This window comes from Physeter macrocephalus, chromosome 8 (assembly GCF_002837175.3).
Source record: "Physeter macrocephalus isolate SW-GA chromosome 8, ASM283717v5, whole genome shotgun sequence".
NCBI lineage: Eukaryota > Metazoa > Chordata > Mammalia > Artiodactyla > Physeteridae > Physeter > Physeter macrocephalus.
In genome coordinates this window covers 50,299,395-50,319,516 of record NC_041221.1, presented here as the reverse complement: position 1 = coordinate 50,319,516, position 20,122 = coordinate 50,299,395, and the positions used below count along the sequence as shown (strand labels likewise).

The 20,122-nt window shown below is 39.3% G+C and overlaps 1 protein-coding gene across 1 annotated transcript in view; it reads left to right on the top strand.

Annotated features, from left to right (window-relative positions):
* Positions 1 to 16,601: 16,601 nt before the first annotated feature.
* The window catches only part of LOC114486793 (uncharacterized), an 11,327-nt gene continuing 7,806 nt past the window's right edge, over positions 16,602 to 20,122 (top strand). The window contains exon 1 of the mRNA XM_028493423.2: positions 16,602 to 16,814. Coding sequence (XP_028349224.2) covers positions 16,602 to 16,814 — 213 coding nt within the window. The remainder of the gene's footprint in view (positions 16,815 to 20,122) is intronic.

Below are 20,122 nucleotides of genomic sequence, written 5' to 3'. Positions count from 1 at the left end.
AACACCATACACAAAAATAAACTCAAAATGGGTTAGAGACCTAAACGTATAACCGGACAGTATAAAACTCTTAGAGGAAAACATAACAAGAACACTCTTTGACATAAATCACAGCAGGATCTTTTTCGACCCACCTCCCAGAGTAATGGAAATAAAAACAAAAATAATCACATGGGAGCTAATGAAACTTAGAAGCTTTTGCACAGCAAAAGAAATTATAAACAAGATGAGAAGACAACCCTCAGAATGGGAGAAAATATTTGCAAATGAATCAACGGACCAGGATTAATCTCCAAAGTATATAAACAGCTCATGCAGCTCAATATTAAAGAAACAAACAACCCAATCCAAAAATGGGCAGAAGACCTAAATAGACATTTCTCCAAAGAAGACTTACAGATGGCCAAGAGATACATGATAAGTTGCTCAACATCACTAATTATTAGAGAAATGCAAATCAAAACTACAATAAGGTGTCACCTCACACAGGTTAGAATGGGCATCATCAGAAAATCTACAAACAACAAATGCTGGAGAGGGTGTGGAGAAAAGGGAACCCTCTTGCACTGTTGGTGGGAATGTAAATTGATACAGCCACTATGGAGAACAGTATGGAGGTTCCTTAAAAAACTAAAAATAGAATTACCATATGACCCAGCAATCCCACTACTGGGCATATACCCAGAGAAAACCATAATTCAAAAAGACACATGCACTCCAAGTTTCATTGCAGCGCTATTTACAATACCCAGGTCATGGAAGCAACCTAAATGTCCATCGACAGACGAATGGATAGAGAAGAAGTGGTCCATACAATGGAATATTACTCAGCCATAAAAAGGAACAAAATTGGGGGGCTTCCCTGGTGGCGCAGCGGTTGCGCGTCCGCCTGCTGATGCAGGGGAACCGGGTTCGCGCCCCGGTCCGGGAGGATCCCACGTGCTGCGGAGCGGCTGGGCCCGTGAGCCATGGCCGCTGAGCCTGCGCGTCCGGAGCCTGTGCTCCGCAACGGGAGAGGCCAACAAATATCATATATTAACACATATATGTGGAATCTAGAAAAATGGTACAGATGAACTGGTTTGAAAGGCAGAAATAGAGACACAGATGTAGAGAACAAACATATGGACACCAAGGGGGGAAAGTGGGGGTGGCGTGGATCGGATGAATTGGGAGATTAGGATTGACATGTATACACTAATATGTATAAAATAGATAAGTAATAAGAATCTGCTGTATAATAAATAAATAAAATTCATAAAACAAAACAAAACAAACAAACAAAGAGCCTTGGTGTAGTGTTGTTGTTTTTTTTCATTATCTTGTGCTTGGATTTTTCCTCTCTGGTTAGTAGGAATACACACACATCCAGCCTGTGTGAGGTCTGTGGGTTGTCCCCTCCAATCCTCTTAGTGGTTCTTTGTTTGGCCTCGGGTGGTTCCCTCACGTACATGAGCCGATCAATACTCAGCCACAGACTAGAGGAGGGTCCTCTGCTGGTTGCCCTCTCAGACTCCTCTCCCTCTGTGCAGGTCTCTCCTCATCAGTACAGGACCCAGTGAACTCCAGCTGGCTTGATATCTCTGGATTCCCGACTCTGTTTCCTCAGCCCTGGGAGACTGCCAGTCTTCACTTGAGTTTTCCTGTCTTTCCCAGGCCAGAAATTTTTATCCCAGCTGTAAACTGGGCCCACCTCATTTATTTTCCCTCTCTCAGTAATCACTGTCCTACCCTGCCTGGGATCCAATGTCTGAAGGGCTATTGTTTAATTTAGTTTGTCTGTTTTTTTTGTTGTCTCACAGAGTCCCTGTTACTCCTTCTTGGCCCCAAACAGAATGTAATTGTAATTGTACAAATAATCTGTGTTATTATCTTTAACAACAACAACAAAAAGTGTGCGTTTAAAAAATACATTGTTGTTGTTTCTTCAAAGCTGTAATTAAATTGATGTGCTTCTTGATGGTATTTTAGACTTGTGAAAATACATTGTATGCAGCAGCAAAAAAATATAATTGATGATTATGCCCAAAGGCAATGTGTGATTAAGGATTTTATAACATTTTTAGTTATCTAAGTATAGACACCCCCACCATCACCTTTAAAAGTTGCAATATGGGCAAATTTCACACAGTTGGCTTTATTTGGCAAATGTTTCTAGGGATGCTTGGTGTATGCGAGTAATCTTTGTCTATATTACATAAAATAGAAAGAATAGCCTTATGATTTTTGTCTTTCTCTCAGACAGTAAAATAGTTTCTGAAAAAGTGCTTAAATTTATAGCCTCAATTTCTTTTAAAAAATTTTTTATTGAAATATAGTTGATTAACAATGTTGTGTTAGTTTCAGGTGAACTTCAGCAAAGTGATTCAGATATATATATGTGTGTGTGTAAATGTATATATATAATATACATATATATATATATATTCTTTTTCAGATTCTTTTCCATTATAGGTTGTTACAAGATATTGAGTAGAGTTCCCTGTGCTATACAGTAGGTCCTTGTTGGTTATCTATTTTATATATAGTAGTGTGTATATTTTCATCCCAAACTCCTAATTTATCCCTCCCCTCCCTTCCCCTTTGGTAACCATAATTTTGTTTTCTATGACTGTGAATCTAATTCAGTTTTTAAAATAAGTTCATTTGTATCATTTTTTTAGATTCTACATATAAACGATATCATGTGATTTCACATGTCTGGCTTACTTCACTTAGTATGAGAATCTCTAGGTCCATCCATGTTGCTGTAAATAGCATTATTTCATTTTTTCTTATTAGCCTCAACTTCTTAAGTTTAATTAAGATATTACTTATAGATTATATCTCCAGCCTCATTGTATATCTACCAAGGGCAGATAACCTTGATTACTCCATTCACCACACCTTTAGAATTATTTTGATCATTGTCTGATGGATCAGAGATTATCACTGCATATTTTAGCTCAGTATGAAGGTTAAGAACTTCCCTTTAGTGAGACAATCATAACATAGTATTGGAATAGACTTTATTCAATTTAATAACATTTAATGTTTAAGAATTTTTGACTGAATAACAGTGCAATCTAGAAAGAAAGTTATGTAGGGAGCAAACAGTGCGGAGTCCTGTCATGGGCTCATGTAATTTCTGCTACTCTGGGTCTCAGTGACAGCATCTTAGTCTCCTAGAATAATTTTACAACAGAGTAGACAGGTATAGAAAGATTGGGTCACTTCAAATTTTACAGGAAATTGGGGAACACCTGGAGTTTCAATACACAGATATTTTTCTCCTGGTTATATATATCATTTTCCCAGAGAAGGGATGCTTTGAGGGGCCAGTTACCCTTTACAAGGAATCAGTGTCTTGAGATGGTACCAAAGGATACACTTTCGGCCTTCCCTGGTGGCGCAGTGGTTGAGAATCCGCCTGCCGATGCAGGGGACACGGGTTCGTGCCCCGGTCCGGGAAGATCCCACATGCCGCGGAGCGGCTGGGCCCGTGAGCCATGGCCGCTGAGCCTGCGCGTCCGGAGCCTGTGCTCCGCAACGGGAGAGGCCACAACAGTGAGAGGCCCGCGTACCGCAAAAAAAAAAAAAAAAAAAAAGGATACACTTTCATTATTTCACACTCTTGGAAGAAGGGAAGTTTGACTCTTTGGGCTACAAGTAACAGAAACAATGGCTACTTAAAGGACATTGCATATGATGGGATGAGACAATCAATAGCAGCCATAAACCCAGTGCAATTTCCACTTCTCTTTGACTACCATATGCATTCTCATACCTCCACTGACTGGCTTCCCCTGTGTGTAGTCTATAAAGGAGAAAACAGCATTCCACAACTGACTGCATATGCTACAAGTCACTCAAAGGTAAGGACGGATTGGCAGTCCCAATTCTTAATTCCCAGAGGAGAGAATATGAGTAGCCAGCTTGGTCAGGGGTTCACTTATGGTCAAGTGAGGATTTGCATTACTGTAAAGAGCCCATTCTTACCGATTATTATCTGCACAGGGAGCAGGTCCCAGAGGAGGAAAAATCATTGTGAAAAAAATGTCTAAGCATCCATGAAATGAGATGTGCTCATGGAAAGGGAGGAGAAGGGGATATATTATCAATTTGAAAAGTTAATACCATGAGGATGCTGTGCAGTAAAAAAAAAAAAAAAAAAAAAAAATCTGTTAAATGTGGTTTGGGGTTAAGAATCTGAGAATTCTTTAAAGTCCTCAGACTGGACTGTATTATCCAGACTGCTAAGCCCCTCTCAACTCTCACCCCTTCACTGACCGAAAGCAGAGAGCCTCTCTGCTGATGAAATATTGTGGTTTGGCAGCAGCTAATCTGTATATCATACACTGGGGGTTCTCAATCTTGAATTCAGATTGTCTGGCATTAAGCTTGTCTGGTTTTATGCTAAGATCTCATGCCTCTAGTGATTGATAATCTTACCAACTGTAGCATGTTCCATACCAATCTTCATTTTTTCCTTGAACTTCTGCACCTATGAGCTGTTATTAGAGAAGCTGAAGGCCAATCTATTCCTTGATAAAATGGAACAGGTTTGACAAGTGGGTAAAGGGACAGTTGTCTCACGATGTAGTATAAGTGGGAGGTTCCTATACTCCTTCCCTCCCAGTCCATCTTCACTTTTTTGTTTTGTTTTGTTTTTTGGTTGTCTGAATGAGCTAGGCTTTCTGCAGTTTAAATGAAAGCTTTCACCTTTGTTACCCAACAAATACTACAGCAGGTAATACTTCAAACTTTTAGTGTTATTTATACTTTCATATAAGTAAAGTGTCTGAGAGCAGGCTTCTTTAAGTGTAGGGCAGAGATACCACTAAGAAAGTAGAAGTCACTAGCACTGAATGTCCACAAACAGCTACCACCTCCTCGACCCATCTATATGTATCTGTGTGCACATACTCAGCCCTCCCTGCCATTGATGGTTTTAACAGTCTATTCTCCCAATCTATTCTCCTAACATATGTACCAGATCTCATCTGCTCTTGCTTAATCAGGAAGGTTCCTCTGATTTATCTCCCTTCTTTTTTGTTAATCATCAAGTTCTCTCTCCCTGTTGGGTGGTTCCTATGAACACATATGCAGGCTCTCATTTTTCCCATCTTAAAACCAAAACAAAATAAAACAATCACTCTCATTTTAACCTCCAGCTACTCTCCAATTTCTCTGCTTATGTTTTCATCAAAACTCGAAGTCACCTATTTTTAGGCCAGTTTTTCTCTTTTCATCATTTAATCTCCTCTTTTTCTTTGACAGATACAATGATTAAAAATAAAAAAAGAAGTTAATACTGTCAGCATAAAAACTTTTTAATCAGATTCAAAACTTCATATAGAAAAACATTTTTACATAAACACTAGCATTTTTTCTATAAAACACCACGTTTCCACCAAATTATAAAACTTGATATGACTTTGAAAAAAAATGAAGAAAAACACCAGAGAGATGGTCCTCAGAAGCAAAAATTTAAATTGCTTTAATTCCCCTGATCACGCTATAACATATCTGTGGTATCATCCAAATCTTGATTAAAGTTCATACTAATGCATTATGATAAAAACAAAGATAAAACAAATTTGAAAACCATTATTTTTGTATTGCTTTACAAAGCCTAAATATCCAAGGGAGATCTGTAAAGTAAATTTTTATAAATTTCTTTATTCCATGTGCAATGGAGAAGGATTTTGTTCTTTATTCAAATTTTTTTAGGTTCAGGTCTCTGCATTGTAGCAGTTTCATGATGTTATTAAATGTTTTTATTAGCTAAAATATGAAGCACTCACATTTAAATGCAAGTGGGAAGGTTATATACTATTATAGGAAAAGCTTCAGACTGGAAGGCATATCTGTCCCTTTCCAAATGTTAGACCTTGGGACCCAGTCGTTCAAGTGCTCCGGTGCTGTAGTTTGGAAATACAGATGATTGTTGTGAGGATTAAGATAATGGCAAAGAGTTTTCTAACACAAAACTAAAGTATATTTCAACTAACTGTAATGTAATAGCCGAAACGCAGTTCAAAGCCAAATAATTATTTTATCTATTTTACTTTCCAGCATAACGCAAAAAATTGAGAACAGAGAAATACACAATGAAACTCAATTTCACCATAAAGGATTTACAAAAATATTTTTGAAAGCTCACATGGATCTATTTATATGAAACAGTTGTAAAGCTAGAGACTTGTTGGATGGAAGTAGCAATATCTCAACATAAACAGTGAGATTAACCAAGATGTTCATGAGTTTTTTAGTTCAATCGTAAAGAACTGACTGAATTCTGGGTCACTATCATGGATGAGAAATTACATCTTAAAAGCTTAAAAAAAAAAGAATTTAATAAATTGATGTTGCCTTTAGGGGAGAGCGCTCTAATGGACTTGAAGAGGTTAGTTCCTTGGTCGACTTGAAAAATCATTAAATCAAACATTTGATGAAACTTAAAAGATATGAGTCCAACCTTAGTTCTTCTTCATGGAGGAAACAAACGATAAAAACGTTTACTTGGTCAAGACCAAACTAAATAGATGGTTTGTTTTATCCTCTGTTCCTTGATATATGTATGGATTTTCTGTCTGATGTTTATTCCATCATCAGTGTAAACAATGATGTCTGGGCTCTTAACGGGGCTAACGTTAATTTGCAATCCTATTTTTCAGGTTCAACACTATTAACCCTTCACAGTTGTCCCAATGCTGAGCACTTGGAATCGTAGAAACTCTTTTGTTTTCTGGGAAATGTTCACAAGTTGCCTGTAGTGAGGTGAGCAGTTTCTAGCACACTGCCACCTTACATAAAGCCAGCAGGCCCCTGGGCACAGCCCTGGAGAATTTAAATTACAGTTGCTTACATTGGGTGTTAGCTATGATTTTAGGAAGAGGAAGTTTCTGAAGTTTCTGTGCCTATATAACTCATTTTCCAATTTTGGGATGAAATTTAATCATTTTTTAATGTTTCCTTTCATAGTAATCTCCAAAAACTTGGAAGGCATTCTTTGATTTAGGAAGATTGAGATTCTCAGAAATTTTACTCTTCTATGTACACTGCCACCCATTTCATGACTGAACTTCATGTTACTGCGTTTGGAGTCACTCTGAAACCAGGCATTAAGACATTATGAAAAGACTTAATTGAGTAGAGATATCAATATGTTTGAACATCCAATAGAAGGTATAAACACAAAACAAATTCGTTTCACCCACTCTCTGTAAAGCATTCCTTCAAACAGGGGGATGTTTCTAATATATATATGATTCTTTATCCATGGATCAGGAGGTAAAATAACCAGTTTTATTTGTCAGATGATTTTGGCTAAGGTATGGTCATCTTGGCCACAACCTAGGGAAGAAAGTTATTGCCATAAGAAATGCTGGAGTATAAAGGTCAGTGTTGCTTTTGTTTTTGTAATTGGGATTGGATTGAAGCATAAGTCATTAACAGCAGTGTGAAGTGACCAAGATGGAAAAGTAGCAGGGGCAAAAGGCTATTTCATGGAGGTGCCTCCCTAACACTGACCATGGGAAGCAATGATAGTTCTTGCAGTGACCAATAGAACAAGTGACCAAGTACTGGTAATTTATAGGCCAATAGTCCCACTCACTCTTCCATTTGAAAAGGATGAATCCAAACTTCAGGTCAGTTGGCTGCAAGATGTTTGTTGTTTTTAGTTTTTTCGACTTTTTTAAAAGTCTACATACAAATTTCAAGTAATATATCTGAACAAGATTTACTCTTCTTAAGGTCATTTGAATTCCTCAAAGTTCACATTCAAATCAAAGGTGAGTTTCACTTAAGCTTTGCCTGCGGCACTATTTTACCTTATCTGTCATCACTGTCATCTCTCCCAACTTTCTCTATGGTTTCCCTCCTCCTGGACTTCTAGTTGTTTCTCTCTAAATATCACCTAGGCGCTCAGATCTTGAGTGATAGCCCCTGAGTGTATAGTGTCCTTATTTTACAACTTACAAAGACCCGAACTTCTAAGAAATCTTTCTTAATTTCCTTCTCTATCAAAAAATCTTGTGTCTCTTTATGGCTTTGGATGCAAGCTACCTAACTGTAACCAAACCTGCTAAATTGCTCTTCGGGGATCAAAGGGTCAGCATGTCTCCCTTCCAGGTAACATTTGTATGTTTTAATAGAGGTCACCTGGAGCCATAACATATAAATTTAAATAGAGATGGGACTTCCCTCCCTCAATATCATGGCACATATGCATACCATTGTGGTATTGTGTTGGTCAACAAGGACCAACAGAGGTAATATACACGGTTCTATTTTCCATCTCCATCACTGGAAAACAGTATGGAACACCTGTATTTTTTGATATATGGTTGTGAAGTTTTGGGGAGGGGCTCAGCAAATGTATTCATACCCAAGAAAAGCAGACCATTCATTTTCCTTTCATAACATCAACCAGAATCAAGTCTTTGCAAGCCAATTTTGAATTTGAGGCAGATAATGTTTCCTGTATCCTGCTATTATTTTTCTCCCCAGAATGTGCTCAGTGAAGATAAGTCCTGTGAATAATTACCTGACTGCATAAAACCATTAGGCCAGGTTCCAATGAGGTACCACAGCTGTGCTAGGGACCAGATAATAGAGAAAAAACAGCACTCAGAGCTTTTCATATCGTCTTTCTCCACCATGAATAGTGTAGTGGAGAGAAGACAGGACCCAAAGAGGAGCGTTCCCAACTTCCCCGAGGGTAGACTGTAAGACACCAGGGGTATGGGAGCCAGCAAGTGAAGAGAGCCAAGAGACTGTTCTAGGCTATGTATCTCCTCAAACCTGGAGCCTGGGATAGTTCTATCTTTCAGTCTCTTCTCATGCAGAAGGGATGCAACCAAGATGTTACAGTTAACTTTAGCCTCTGAGGTAAAGCCCAAATGCAGGATAAGTTCAATGATTCAGAAGCATATACGCTGAAGTTCTTTCTCTGGAAGTGATTGTGGAGGGTGAAACCAAACCAAGTCCTTGTAATATGTGTAATTCCTTCCTAGAAAAAGCTGGGAGCTGGCTAACTGCCTGTATTGCCTCCTCTGATCAAACTGTGATGTTTTGTTTATTCAATTAATGCCTTTCCTTCTCATTAGGCTTGCTGCCACAACCAGATGGAGATGTCTCAGTCTGCCAGAAAGATGAGTCTAGCCTCTGTTTGCCTGTATCCTTGAGGCTAGCTTTTTGCTTTCTCTGTTTAATTTTTTAAAAGCTGTCTTAAAGACATGACTTCTGGCTACCTTAGAACCAGAGGAAAATATCAGCAAATCCCACTGAGAAGAGTAAGTGAATAGCCTCCAGCATTTGTACCCCAAAGGTCAGATTTGAATCCAAGAGCATTTCTTTTATTTATTTATTTATTTGTTTGTTTGTTTGTTTATTTTTGACTGCGTTGGGTCTTCATTGCTGCATGTGAGCTTTCTCTAGTTGTGACGAATGGGGGCTACTCTTCACTGCGGTGCGCGGGCTTCTCACCGCGGTGGCTTCTCTTCTTGTGGAGCACGGGCTCTAGGCGTGCGGGCTTCAGTAGTTGTGGTGTGCGGGCTCAGTAGTTGTGGCTCTCGGGTTCTAGAGCGCAGGCTCAGTAGTTGTGGTGCACGGGCTTAGTTGCTCCACGGCATGTGGGATCTTCCCGGACCAGGGCTCAAACCCGTGTCCCTGCATTAGCAGGCTGATTACTAACCAGTGTGCCACTAGGGAAGACCCCAGTAGCATTTCTGTCTGGGAGTCAGAATCAGGATATTTTTGAAAGATATAAGTGTTTTCTTCATAATTAGGTCAAGAGAGATGAACCTACTCACTGGAGCCTATTCTGAAAATAAACCAAATGCTTCCTATCCAACTCAAAATACAGGTAGAGTCAAGAGAGGTCTATATAACATCAATACATAGAGATTAAAAGTGAACTATTGATTTTTTTGTCTCAGATGATTGGTTTATGTGATATAAACTCTTGCGGTGCCTGAACATTGTCCTGTCTTAGATTTATGCTGATACCTGCAAAAAGGAAAACACACACACACACACACACACACACAAAAAAAGGAAAACACGAGAAAGATCACAGTAAGATAAGGAGTATAAGTTTAGAGGGAAGAGTGAACAAGAGTTAAAAAGATTTACACAGGAAGATTTGGTGGTCTTTGGGGGCTAAATGAAGAGAAATAGCAAAGAGACCGATATGCCACCACTGGGCACAAATGTGCTCACCGCTGCTGCAAGGCCTGGCTGTCTCCCAATAGTTTCTGCTCTGGTTTATAGTGTGTCCACACTCGTCTTGGCTGAAGTTGCTGTATCGGCAGGCGGACGCGCAACCACTGCGCCACCAGGGAAGCCCCTTTGCATTTTTTTTTTTTTTTTTTTTTTTTTTTTTTAACAATGTCTTAATTTGAAAAAATTTGAGGAAACCATCTGTAGGCAGAAAACAATGGCTCAAGGAATTTCCATGGCAAACCATTTTGATATCAACAAAGCATTACTGAGGCAAATGTGAAAGTCTCACCCCTCTTGTCGTACTTGCCTTAAGACAACTTGCTGTTTACCTATCATCCAGGGTCTATCTGTATAGACCGATTGAACCACCTGAGAAGAAAATGTCTTTGTGAATGAGAGAGAAGGATAGATTTCGAAAGCTTTTCTCTGATGTATAGCAACTATTAGCATTTCTTTTTGGGGGAGAATAGCTTTACTTTCATTTTTTGCATTCCTCCAAAATTACAATATAATTTTCTGAGGATGCTCCAGCAAAGCGCCTTCGTTTAGACACAGGCACTGCTTGGGAATGAGAAAGCTGGACTCTAAGTTCTGACGACTGTCTGTGGGACCTAGAAAAGCCTGCTAAGCCCTGGTCTCAGTTTTCATATCTGGAAAATGTGGAGACTGACTTCAAGGTATTCTAAGATCAATTCCAGCGCCAGTAGTCTGGACATCTGTGCTTCTCCCTGACAGCTCAGAGAAAGAAAAGAGGTTCAGAAAAGCCATGTCTCTAGTACATGTCTTGTTGATTATGAGTAATAAAAAAGTAGTCTAATACTATGGTTTGAATAAGGAAAATTTTTACTTTTGTGAACAACTATATTTTCTAGGCTCACTCCTGTTAGGAATTACAGTGCAAGTGAAAGTAGAATTGGTAACCATATGTCTTAGTGTGTACATAGTTAGGGACCTTCCCCCATGGCCAGAGAAGTGTTAACATATCACCACCATATGAATTCCAAAATTTGTGAGGTAGAGAGACTCTCTACATCAAAACAGTACAGGAATTCTGGAAAAGGTGAACAAGATGCAGTAAAACTGGCAGAGCTCTAGAATTTAGCATCTCAGTGGGCAAAGAGATAATGGACGAAAGTGTGTTTAAAAGCAAGCAGGTCTGTGAAGTGCAGAACGCATTGGGGTGGCCTCCTTTTCCAGTAACAAGCTGTGTGATGTAAGCCAAGTTCCTTAACCTCTCTGTGTCTCAGTTTTTTTGTCTATAGAAGAAGGGATTGGAGTGAATGCATTCTTAACCACTTTCAGTTCTAGAGTCTTATGACTCTGTAAGAAGAGATTAAAATGCAGTCAATTACAAATTAATAATGTAAACAAATTGTACAGATGCATATTTTAAATCCTTAAGAGAATAATTTCTTCAAAGACACTCATTTACATATAAATTATGTATAAGTTAATCAAAACTCATAGAGTCAGGGGCTTCCCTGGTGGCGCAGTGGTTGCGCGTCCGCCTGCCGATGCAGGGGAACCGGGTTCGCGCCCCGGTCCGGGAGGATCCCACATGCCGCGGAGCGGCTGGGCCCGTGAGCCATGGCCGCTGAGCCTGCGCGTCCGGAGCCTGTGCTCCGCAACGGGAGAGGCCACAGCAGGGGGAGGCCCGCATACCACACACACACACAAAAAAAAAAAACAAAAAAAAACCCAAAAAACTCATAGAGTCACACAACTTAAGACATGAAAGAGACCTTAGCAATCAGTACTAACTGTTGTAAAACTGTGCATTATACTTACATATGAATGTGCCTCTTTCCTTGTGAGTTCTTTGAGGCATAAATAGTCCTGTGTTTCTTTGTATCATTAGTACTTAGACCAGAACAGATATAGAGTAGATACTAAGACTAGTTAAATAAAATATTGCAGATAAAGAAACAGAAACTCTGAAAAGTTCTGCTAAGTTGCCTCAAATCACACAGGTAGCTAGAATGAGACTTTGCCTCCTCTGAGACTCAACCCAGGGAAGGCTGTTTTTTTTTAAGGCCAAATTGAGATGGTTTTTCCAAGAAGCATCATCAGCAGTAACAACTATCATGAAAAGAGGCCTTCTAAGGGCTTTAAGGCAGGCCAAATAAAACTGAGCAGAGAGTAAGGCCCACAATACATATTCCATAATTATTCATTGACAGATTTAAACCTGAATCAAGTTACCCACCTTCTTTAAAGAAATAAAATTTTATTTCCATGGTAGCTGTCCTTAGGATGGCCACCTTTATTTCTTCTCTGCTTGTATCACAAGCTACTGATGAAGTCTATTCCTCCACACCCTTGAATCTAGCCCAGCCTGTCACTGCTTTGACCAATAGAGTTCAGTAAGAGCAACACTGCATCAGTTCTGGTCCTGATCTTTAGGAAGATAGCAACTTTTGCCGTGGTCTCTTGGAGGCTGAAGCTGTCATTTACAAAGTTCAGTGTCACTGCTGAAGAGGTCCTGAGACTACGTGGAGACCAGGAGCATCCCAGCTGAGTCCAATCTCCCAGCCACCACCCCCATGCCCCTGCACCCAGGCTACCAGGCATGTGAGAAAACCATCTTGAACCCTCCACCACAGCTCAGCTTCTAGCTAAATATCGCAAAGTGACAGCAGTCGATGACATGTTTTCTGAAAGGATTCTTTCAGAAAACCTTTATTGCCTCCCTACTGCATTCCTGACACAGTCCCAAGCACTGTGAAAAAGCCATGATGACTAAGAGCTAGACGTGTCCCTCCAGGGGCTCGCATTCTATTAGGGAAGACAAGTTAATAAACAGGGCCCATGGGGTATAGTAACTATGAAAATGTACTAGAATGGAATAAATACAAAGGAGAATGGGAACCTAGAGATGACAACAGTGCCTACAAGGGTAAGGAAATTATTCCAGAGAAGGTGAATTTGGATCTTAAGAAATAAATTTTGCAGACAAAGAAATGGTAAAGGACAGTTCAGGCGGACATTTGCAAAAGCTTGAAAAAGTATGGAAAAAATGGCAAAACTTCCATTGTGGATGTAGCAAAAGTGGGGAAGGTAGGAGAATAACAAGAGATAAATAATGGATTATGGTAGAGACGAGCTGGGGGCACAGAGTGAAGAACTCCTATGCCATAAACTTACAGTAAGTTGGCCTTTGCCCAATGCTCCGTCTGGGGCTTTCTGACTGGGTAGTGTACTTATCACCATCTACAGCTGATTAGACCAGAGCGTATACCTGCTCAAAGTCAGTCCATCCTTTGGCTTGGTTGTGACCAAGCAGATTCTCTATCTCAGACATTTGTCTTAAGATACATGGTCGGTGACTCTGCCTGACCATACACTATTATACACTGGATCAAATGATCATGGAGACATGCGGTCAGCTCTGATCTCATGACAAGCTAAAGCCACAAGTAAGTTAATGATGCAGGGCAGCAGAAATGCTGCAGGCCTTACAAAGTCTGTGGATAAGAAAATGGAGCTGTGAAGCTGAGAGAGGCAGAAATGAAGGAACAGGCAGTCAGAGTGAAAGTGAGAGTGAGAGAGGCATTGACCCACAAAGAGAACGAACCATGGGGAGAAGATCATTTCTGAGAGGAGGGTATGGGACTGTACAGTTAGGTCAAATATAGTACAAACATCAGCCAAGTGAGGACTCGGTTTTATCCATTGGATTTGAGAATTGCTACTGACCTCAGAAAGAATGTAGTTTCAGGGGACATGTGGCCAGAATTCTAGACTTTACCATTAGGAGTTCTGAGTTTACATGGAGGGTCTAGGAAATAAGGCAGATGCAGTATGATGGATACTGATGACATCCTATCCACTGGTGAGGCCGTGGGAAATGGCTGCAAGGATGAGGGGATTCAAAACCTGGTCAAAAAGGCCATCCCTCTCTAAGGGGTACGATGATCTTCCCTTTCCTGCACTCTGTATCTCCTAATTGAGGAGGAATTGAGCTCTGCATTCTGCTTTGCATTCTTCTGAGATCTGCTGCCTTCTCTTTTGTTCATGGTCGCAACTAATGTGGGTAAACCTGATGGATCAACTTCATCTATGTAAAACGAAGCAAGTCTCCACTGTAGTCTGACTACCGTTCATATATTGACAGATTAGGTGCAGGACCTCAGAAAACTTTACCTTTCAAAGAAACTTGTGTAGCCTGGGGCTGTGGAGAGATGGAGTGCAATGAGCTGTGTTCTGCATTGTGATTTTTCTACCACTGGGATCCTTAGAGTGTGGCTATGTTCCCTCTAGGCTGTGGCCACATATCTAGTAGAACAAATGCTGACAACAAACGAGACTTATTTTCTTGTTGCTGGTACAGCAGTTGATGCCTTATTCATAGCAGTTCTTGGTTCCTCTTCCCTCTGGTGATATTGTTCCCCAACAAGAGCAGGAAGAGTGAGTGTGACAAGTAATCTATACCAGGACCAGTTATCTTGAAGAGGGTCCACAAGCAATTTGAGAACTGCTGCTTGTTGTAATATCACATTCCATTAGTTACCCTCAAAGGATCTAGGAGCTAAAATCTTTCAGAGAAACACCTCTTGCTTTTAGAACAAGAAGTAGAAATCTACTTATTTTCCATCTCAGTTGTGAGGGAGAAATGAGAAAAGAAAAAAAAAAAAAAACAACAACAAGCAAGGAGTGATGATCAAAGAAATGAAAAAAAAAAACAAAAAACCCAACAACAAAAGAATGTCCTCTGAGAAAGCTTGGAATTGAGTTTTATTTGTTTGTTTATTACTGGCTGAGATATAAAGGAAGTTAAAAGAATAGAGCTGCCTTCTTTCGTTAATATATTAGCCAAATAGAGCAAGTCTGACTGTCCTTTGCTAACCACCAGGGTGCACCAATGCACACACTATTCCAAACTTCTAACAAGATCAGCAGTTGTCCCCAATCAAAAAATGGGCAGATGACCTAAATAGGCATTTCTCCAAAGAAGACATACAGATGGCCAAGAGGCACATGAGAAATTACTAGAGAAATGCAAATCAAAACTACAGTGAGGTGTACTTATTTTCCATCTCAGTTGTGAGGGAGAAATGAGAAAAGAAAAAAAAACAACAACAACAAGCAAGGAGTGATGATCAAAGAAATGAAAAAAAAAAACAAAAAACCCAACAACAAAAGAATGTCCTCTGAGAAAGCTTGGAATTGAGTTTTATTTGTTTGTTTATTACTGGCTGAGATATAAAGGAAGTTAAAAGAATAGAGCTGCCTTCTTTCGTTAATATATTAGCCAAATAGAGCAAGTCTGACTGTCCTTTGCTAACCACCAGGGTGCACCAATGCACACACTATTCCAAACTTCTAACAAGATCAGCAGTTGTCCCCAATCAAAAAATGGGCAGATGACCTAAATAGGCATTTCTCCAAAGAAGACATACAGATGGCCAAGAGGCACATGAGAAATTACTAGAGAAATGCAAATCAAAACTACAGTGAGGTGTCACCTCACACCGGTTAGAATGGGCATCATCAGAAAATCTACAAACAACAAATGCTGGAGAGGGTGTGGAGAAAAGGGAACCCTCTTGCGCTGCTGGTGGGAATGTAAATTGATACAGCCACTATGGAGAAGAGTATGGAGGTTCCTTAAAACACTAAAAATAGAATTACCATATGACCCAGCAATCCCACTACTGGGCATATACCCAGAGAAAACCATAATTCAAAAAGACACATGCACTCCAAGTTTCATTGCAGCACTATTTACGACACCCAGGTCATGGAAGCAACCTAAATGTCCATCGACAGATGAGTGGATAGAGAAGACGTGGTACATATATACAATGGAGTATTACTCAGCCATAAAAAGGAATGAAATTGGGGCATTTGTAGAGATGTGGATGGACCTAGAGATTTCATACAGAGTGAAGTAAATCAGAAAGAGAAAAACAAATATAGTATATTAACACATATATGTGGAATCTAGAAAAATGGTACAGATGAACCAGTTTGCAAGGTAGAAATAGAGACACAGATGTAGAGAACAAATGTATGGACACCAAGGAGGGAAAGCGGCGGGGGTGGTGGTGGTGTGATGAATTGGGAGATTGAGATTCACATGTATACACAAATATGTATAAAATAGATAACTAATAAGAGCCTGCTGTATAAAAAATAAATAAATAAATAAATGTTTAAAAAAAAGATCGGAGGTTGTCACTTCTGAAAAGAATACAGTGTGGGGAGGGAGTTGGACTTTTGAGGCACTGTTTACCATAGCACAATGCTCAAATCCTTTGAATTTTTTTTTTATTACATCTACAGTCTGTTCTGCTACAGAAAATATTTTAAAATGCAAATCAACTCACATTCAATTGGTAATTACAGGAATGATATCAGCATAACGCAGAAAACAAATTGGACCAAACATGATTTTTCGTAGTGTGATCATTCTTGGAGGTGATCAAGGTTCAGCTTTTTCACAGTTCAATAAAATACAAGCTTTAATGATATTTGAAGAGATTCAAAAAAGAAAAAAGCTGAGAAGTCTCCAAATGTTTGCCTTTAGTGCAAACGGTGGCTGGTTCAATAGTGTGGAGACCTGCTCTATTGTCCATTATGCTAAACTACCTGAGAAGACTGTAAATGCAGATTAAGAACCTGGGCACTTTCCTGTGTTAAAACAAGAAAATAACAACAAAAGAACCCCCAAACTTCTGAATCATATTTTTTATTTTGGATGTAACTGTCCTTTTGTAAAGTGGCTCTTGTTAGAGATCTGTATCTCCAAAGGGAAGCTTGAGTTCCAGGGTCTGAGTCCTCAAAGGGTAGACTGGCTCAGATTGTGGGGCAAAGACCAGTGGAGATTTACCTCTTCTAGTATCTTCCAGAATCTTATTGTTTTTGTTAGTGTCCTGGTTAAAAAGTGCCCTAGGTTTTGCACTGTCTGCTCCTGACCCTATTTTTCCCATGAGTGCTCTTATGTTTAGTGTGTGATTTTGCAAAAAAGTGAAGAATGGATACATATGGTGGTGTGGCAGAAACACCTGTGCCTAGTATTTTTCATGAACAACATTTGTATAAGACTTACAAAATGCCAGACATTTTCCTAAACATTTTACATTCCTTATCTCATTTAATTCTCACAACTGAATGAGGTTGGTTCTATTACTATGCCATCTTGACAAATGAGGAAACTGAGATCCAGAGAGAATAAAGAGAAAGCAGAAGAAAAAGTGTTTTAAATGGATATGCATCTGGATGGGGTGGGAGGTTGAGGTCCTATTCTTTAAATTATAAAGAAAAGGAGTGGGAGGGCTGTCTTAAAAGGTGAATTTGCTGGGGATTAAGGTTCTGTCAGAATGATGCTACCAGGTAAAAGTGGCATATAACCTTACTTGATGAAAACTGGCTTTCAAGTTTTGCCCAAAGTTTATATGCATAACCAATTCCCCTTTTAATTCAGCTTTTCAAGCTTTCTTTCAACTTGTCAATAGATAGTTCATATGAAGCTATGCTATGTATGATGACTATAGTCATTGTACAGGCTCATATCACTAAAATTGGTTCTTCTGGTCCACTGGAGTTGATAAACTGCAATCTCTCATTTCTCCCTCCTTCCCTCCCTCCCTCCCTCCCTCCCTCCCTCCCTCCCTCCCTTCCTTCCTTCCTTCCTTCCTTCCTTCTTTCCTTCTTTTTTCCAAATTAGTTGGGTTACCTACCGAAGTTAGCTCAGCACAAACTCAGGCTGGGCATGGAATATGGAGTCCCCCATAAACCTCTTGTATACAAGCTTCTGAAAGGCTCAGTTGCTTACTTCTCCACATATGAAATTGCTGCCAATAGAGAAATTCTTTCAGAAATCGAATTAATGGGAGTAAATGAAATTTTAATGGTAAACAGGCATTGTGCGAGATGCCTAAGGCACAGGCTTCAGGCAATAGCAGAATGTAGTAGGTGATATTATCTTCAGCTGCCTTTCTGTGCATCTGAAATTGGTAAAAACCATTCTTGTTTTTGTAATGTGTTCATAATGCAGCAAAATACTATAGGAGCTTGTTGCATCACTTGCTAATTGTATTCTGGGACTCTGAAAGGAGAAAATGTCATCACTGAATTAACATTTTATTTGGATTTCACAATGAGGAGAGAATGTATTAAAATGGAGTAAATAATGCCTGTAAATTTATAAGGAAAGAAAAATGTGACATTGCTTTTTGTAACTCTCCCTGCCATTGCTTTATAACAAAAATGCTTTTCTGATTTTTTTTTTTTTTCAAATTTTGTTTCTGATGCCAACTCCTCCAGCTTAGATGTAGTTCCTCTTTTGAGAACAAATTTGAATTTTAAAGCATTCCAGTAGATGCAGATCAGTGTTTAGCAAAGTGTGGGCTGAGGACCACTCCTATCAGAATCACCCGAGGTGCTTGTCAAAAAAAAAAGGTGAAAAAAAAAGGTGAATTCTTGGACCCAAGACCCAATATTTGCTGAATTAGAATATTTGGATGTGGGGTTCTGGGCCTCTACATTTTTAACTAAGTCTTCATGACTATTATGCACACTAAGGTTTAGTGGGTATAAAATTTAGGTTTAAATCACTGATTTAGAAAATTCAAAGAGTTCACAGTAGGTGTAATTGTTTCAAACAGGCAAAACAGCCATTGGTTCGTTGATTGATTGATTGATTGATTAGTATAAATCTCACATTTTTCTCTGACACTTTGAACAGGCTTTGTTTTTTCATTCAAACTGAGTCAAAGTTAAATAATTGCTCAGTCAAAACTGAGGACCAAGTCAATAAATCAAAATCCAATCATGTAACCAATCTCAGAAATCTTATTTGACTGAAAAATGACATTGAAAACGCCCGATACACAAAGTTTGTCAAAATAGTTGAATTGCTTTATGAGTGCAGAAACAACCTCAAAACAAGATGCTAGATATATTTAGGTTTATTCTGAAATCTTCAGTTGCAAATATTGATACATAGAGGTCACTCAGGACCTATTTGTTGCTAAATCTGAGAGTCTCTTTCCAGTATTTAACTTACTTGATTTCTCAGCTGTCAGTTGACTTTGTTGAATATCCCCTCCTTTTTGAAATGGCCTCTTTCCTTGGCTTCTATGATTCCACACTGTAGGAGTGAAGGCAATGCTTCTGCTGCAGTAGATATACCCCTAAATATGGGTGGCTTAACACGAAAGAAGTTTATTTCTCACTCTGTAAAATCCAATAGTGTTTTCCCTCAGGGGTTGAGGAGCGTTTCTGGCTTCCTCTGGGTGTTGACATTGAGCCACTGGATGGTGAAGAGAGATCATTATGGGAGATTTTTATGCATCAGCTTTGAAAGTGACCTTCAACACTTTTGCTCCCATTCCATTAATCAGAGCTTAATCATATGGTAAGACCGAACATCCTGGTAGGCTGGGAAAAATAGTCTAGAAAGAAGAGGAAGCAGACTGATGCTCAGATAAAAATCTCTGCCAAACAAACTTTTCTTGTTTTCTTCCTAAGACTTTGCATGCTCTTTTCTCACATGCATTTGTGACTTTGTTCTTTGCCCAGTCCTCGAACATTGATTTTCCTCCTGGCTCTGTTCTAAGTCTGCTACCCTTTTTGGTCTCCAAACTATCCCTGGTCAGTATCGTTCTGTCTCATGGCTTTAATGTACATGTCTAGCCCAGGGAGCCCCCAAAGCAAAGTCAAATTGCTACTGAAACTCTACCCCTCAGTATCTCAAAGCTGCTTACCACTAGCTATCTATTTTATATTTGGTACTGTATATATTTCCATGCAACTCTCTCACTTTGTCCCATCTTACACTTCCCCCTCCCCATGTCCTCAAGTCCATTCTGCGTCTTTATTCCCATCTTGCCCCTAGGTTCTTCATGACCATTTTTTTTTTTTTAGATTCCATATATATGTGTTAGCATATGGTATTTGTTTTTCT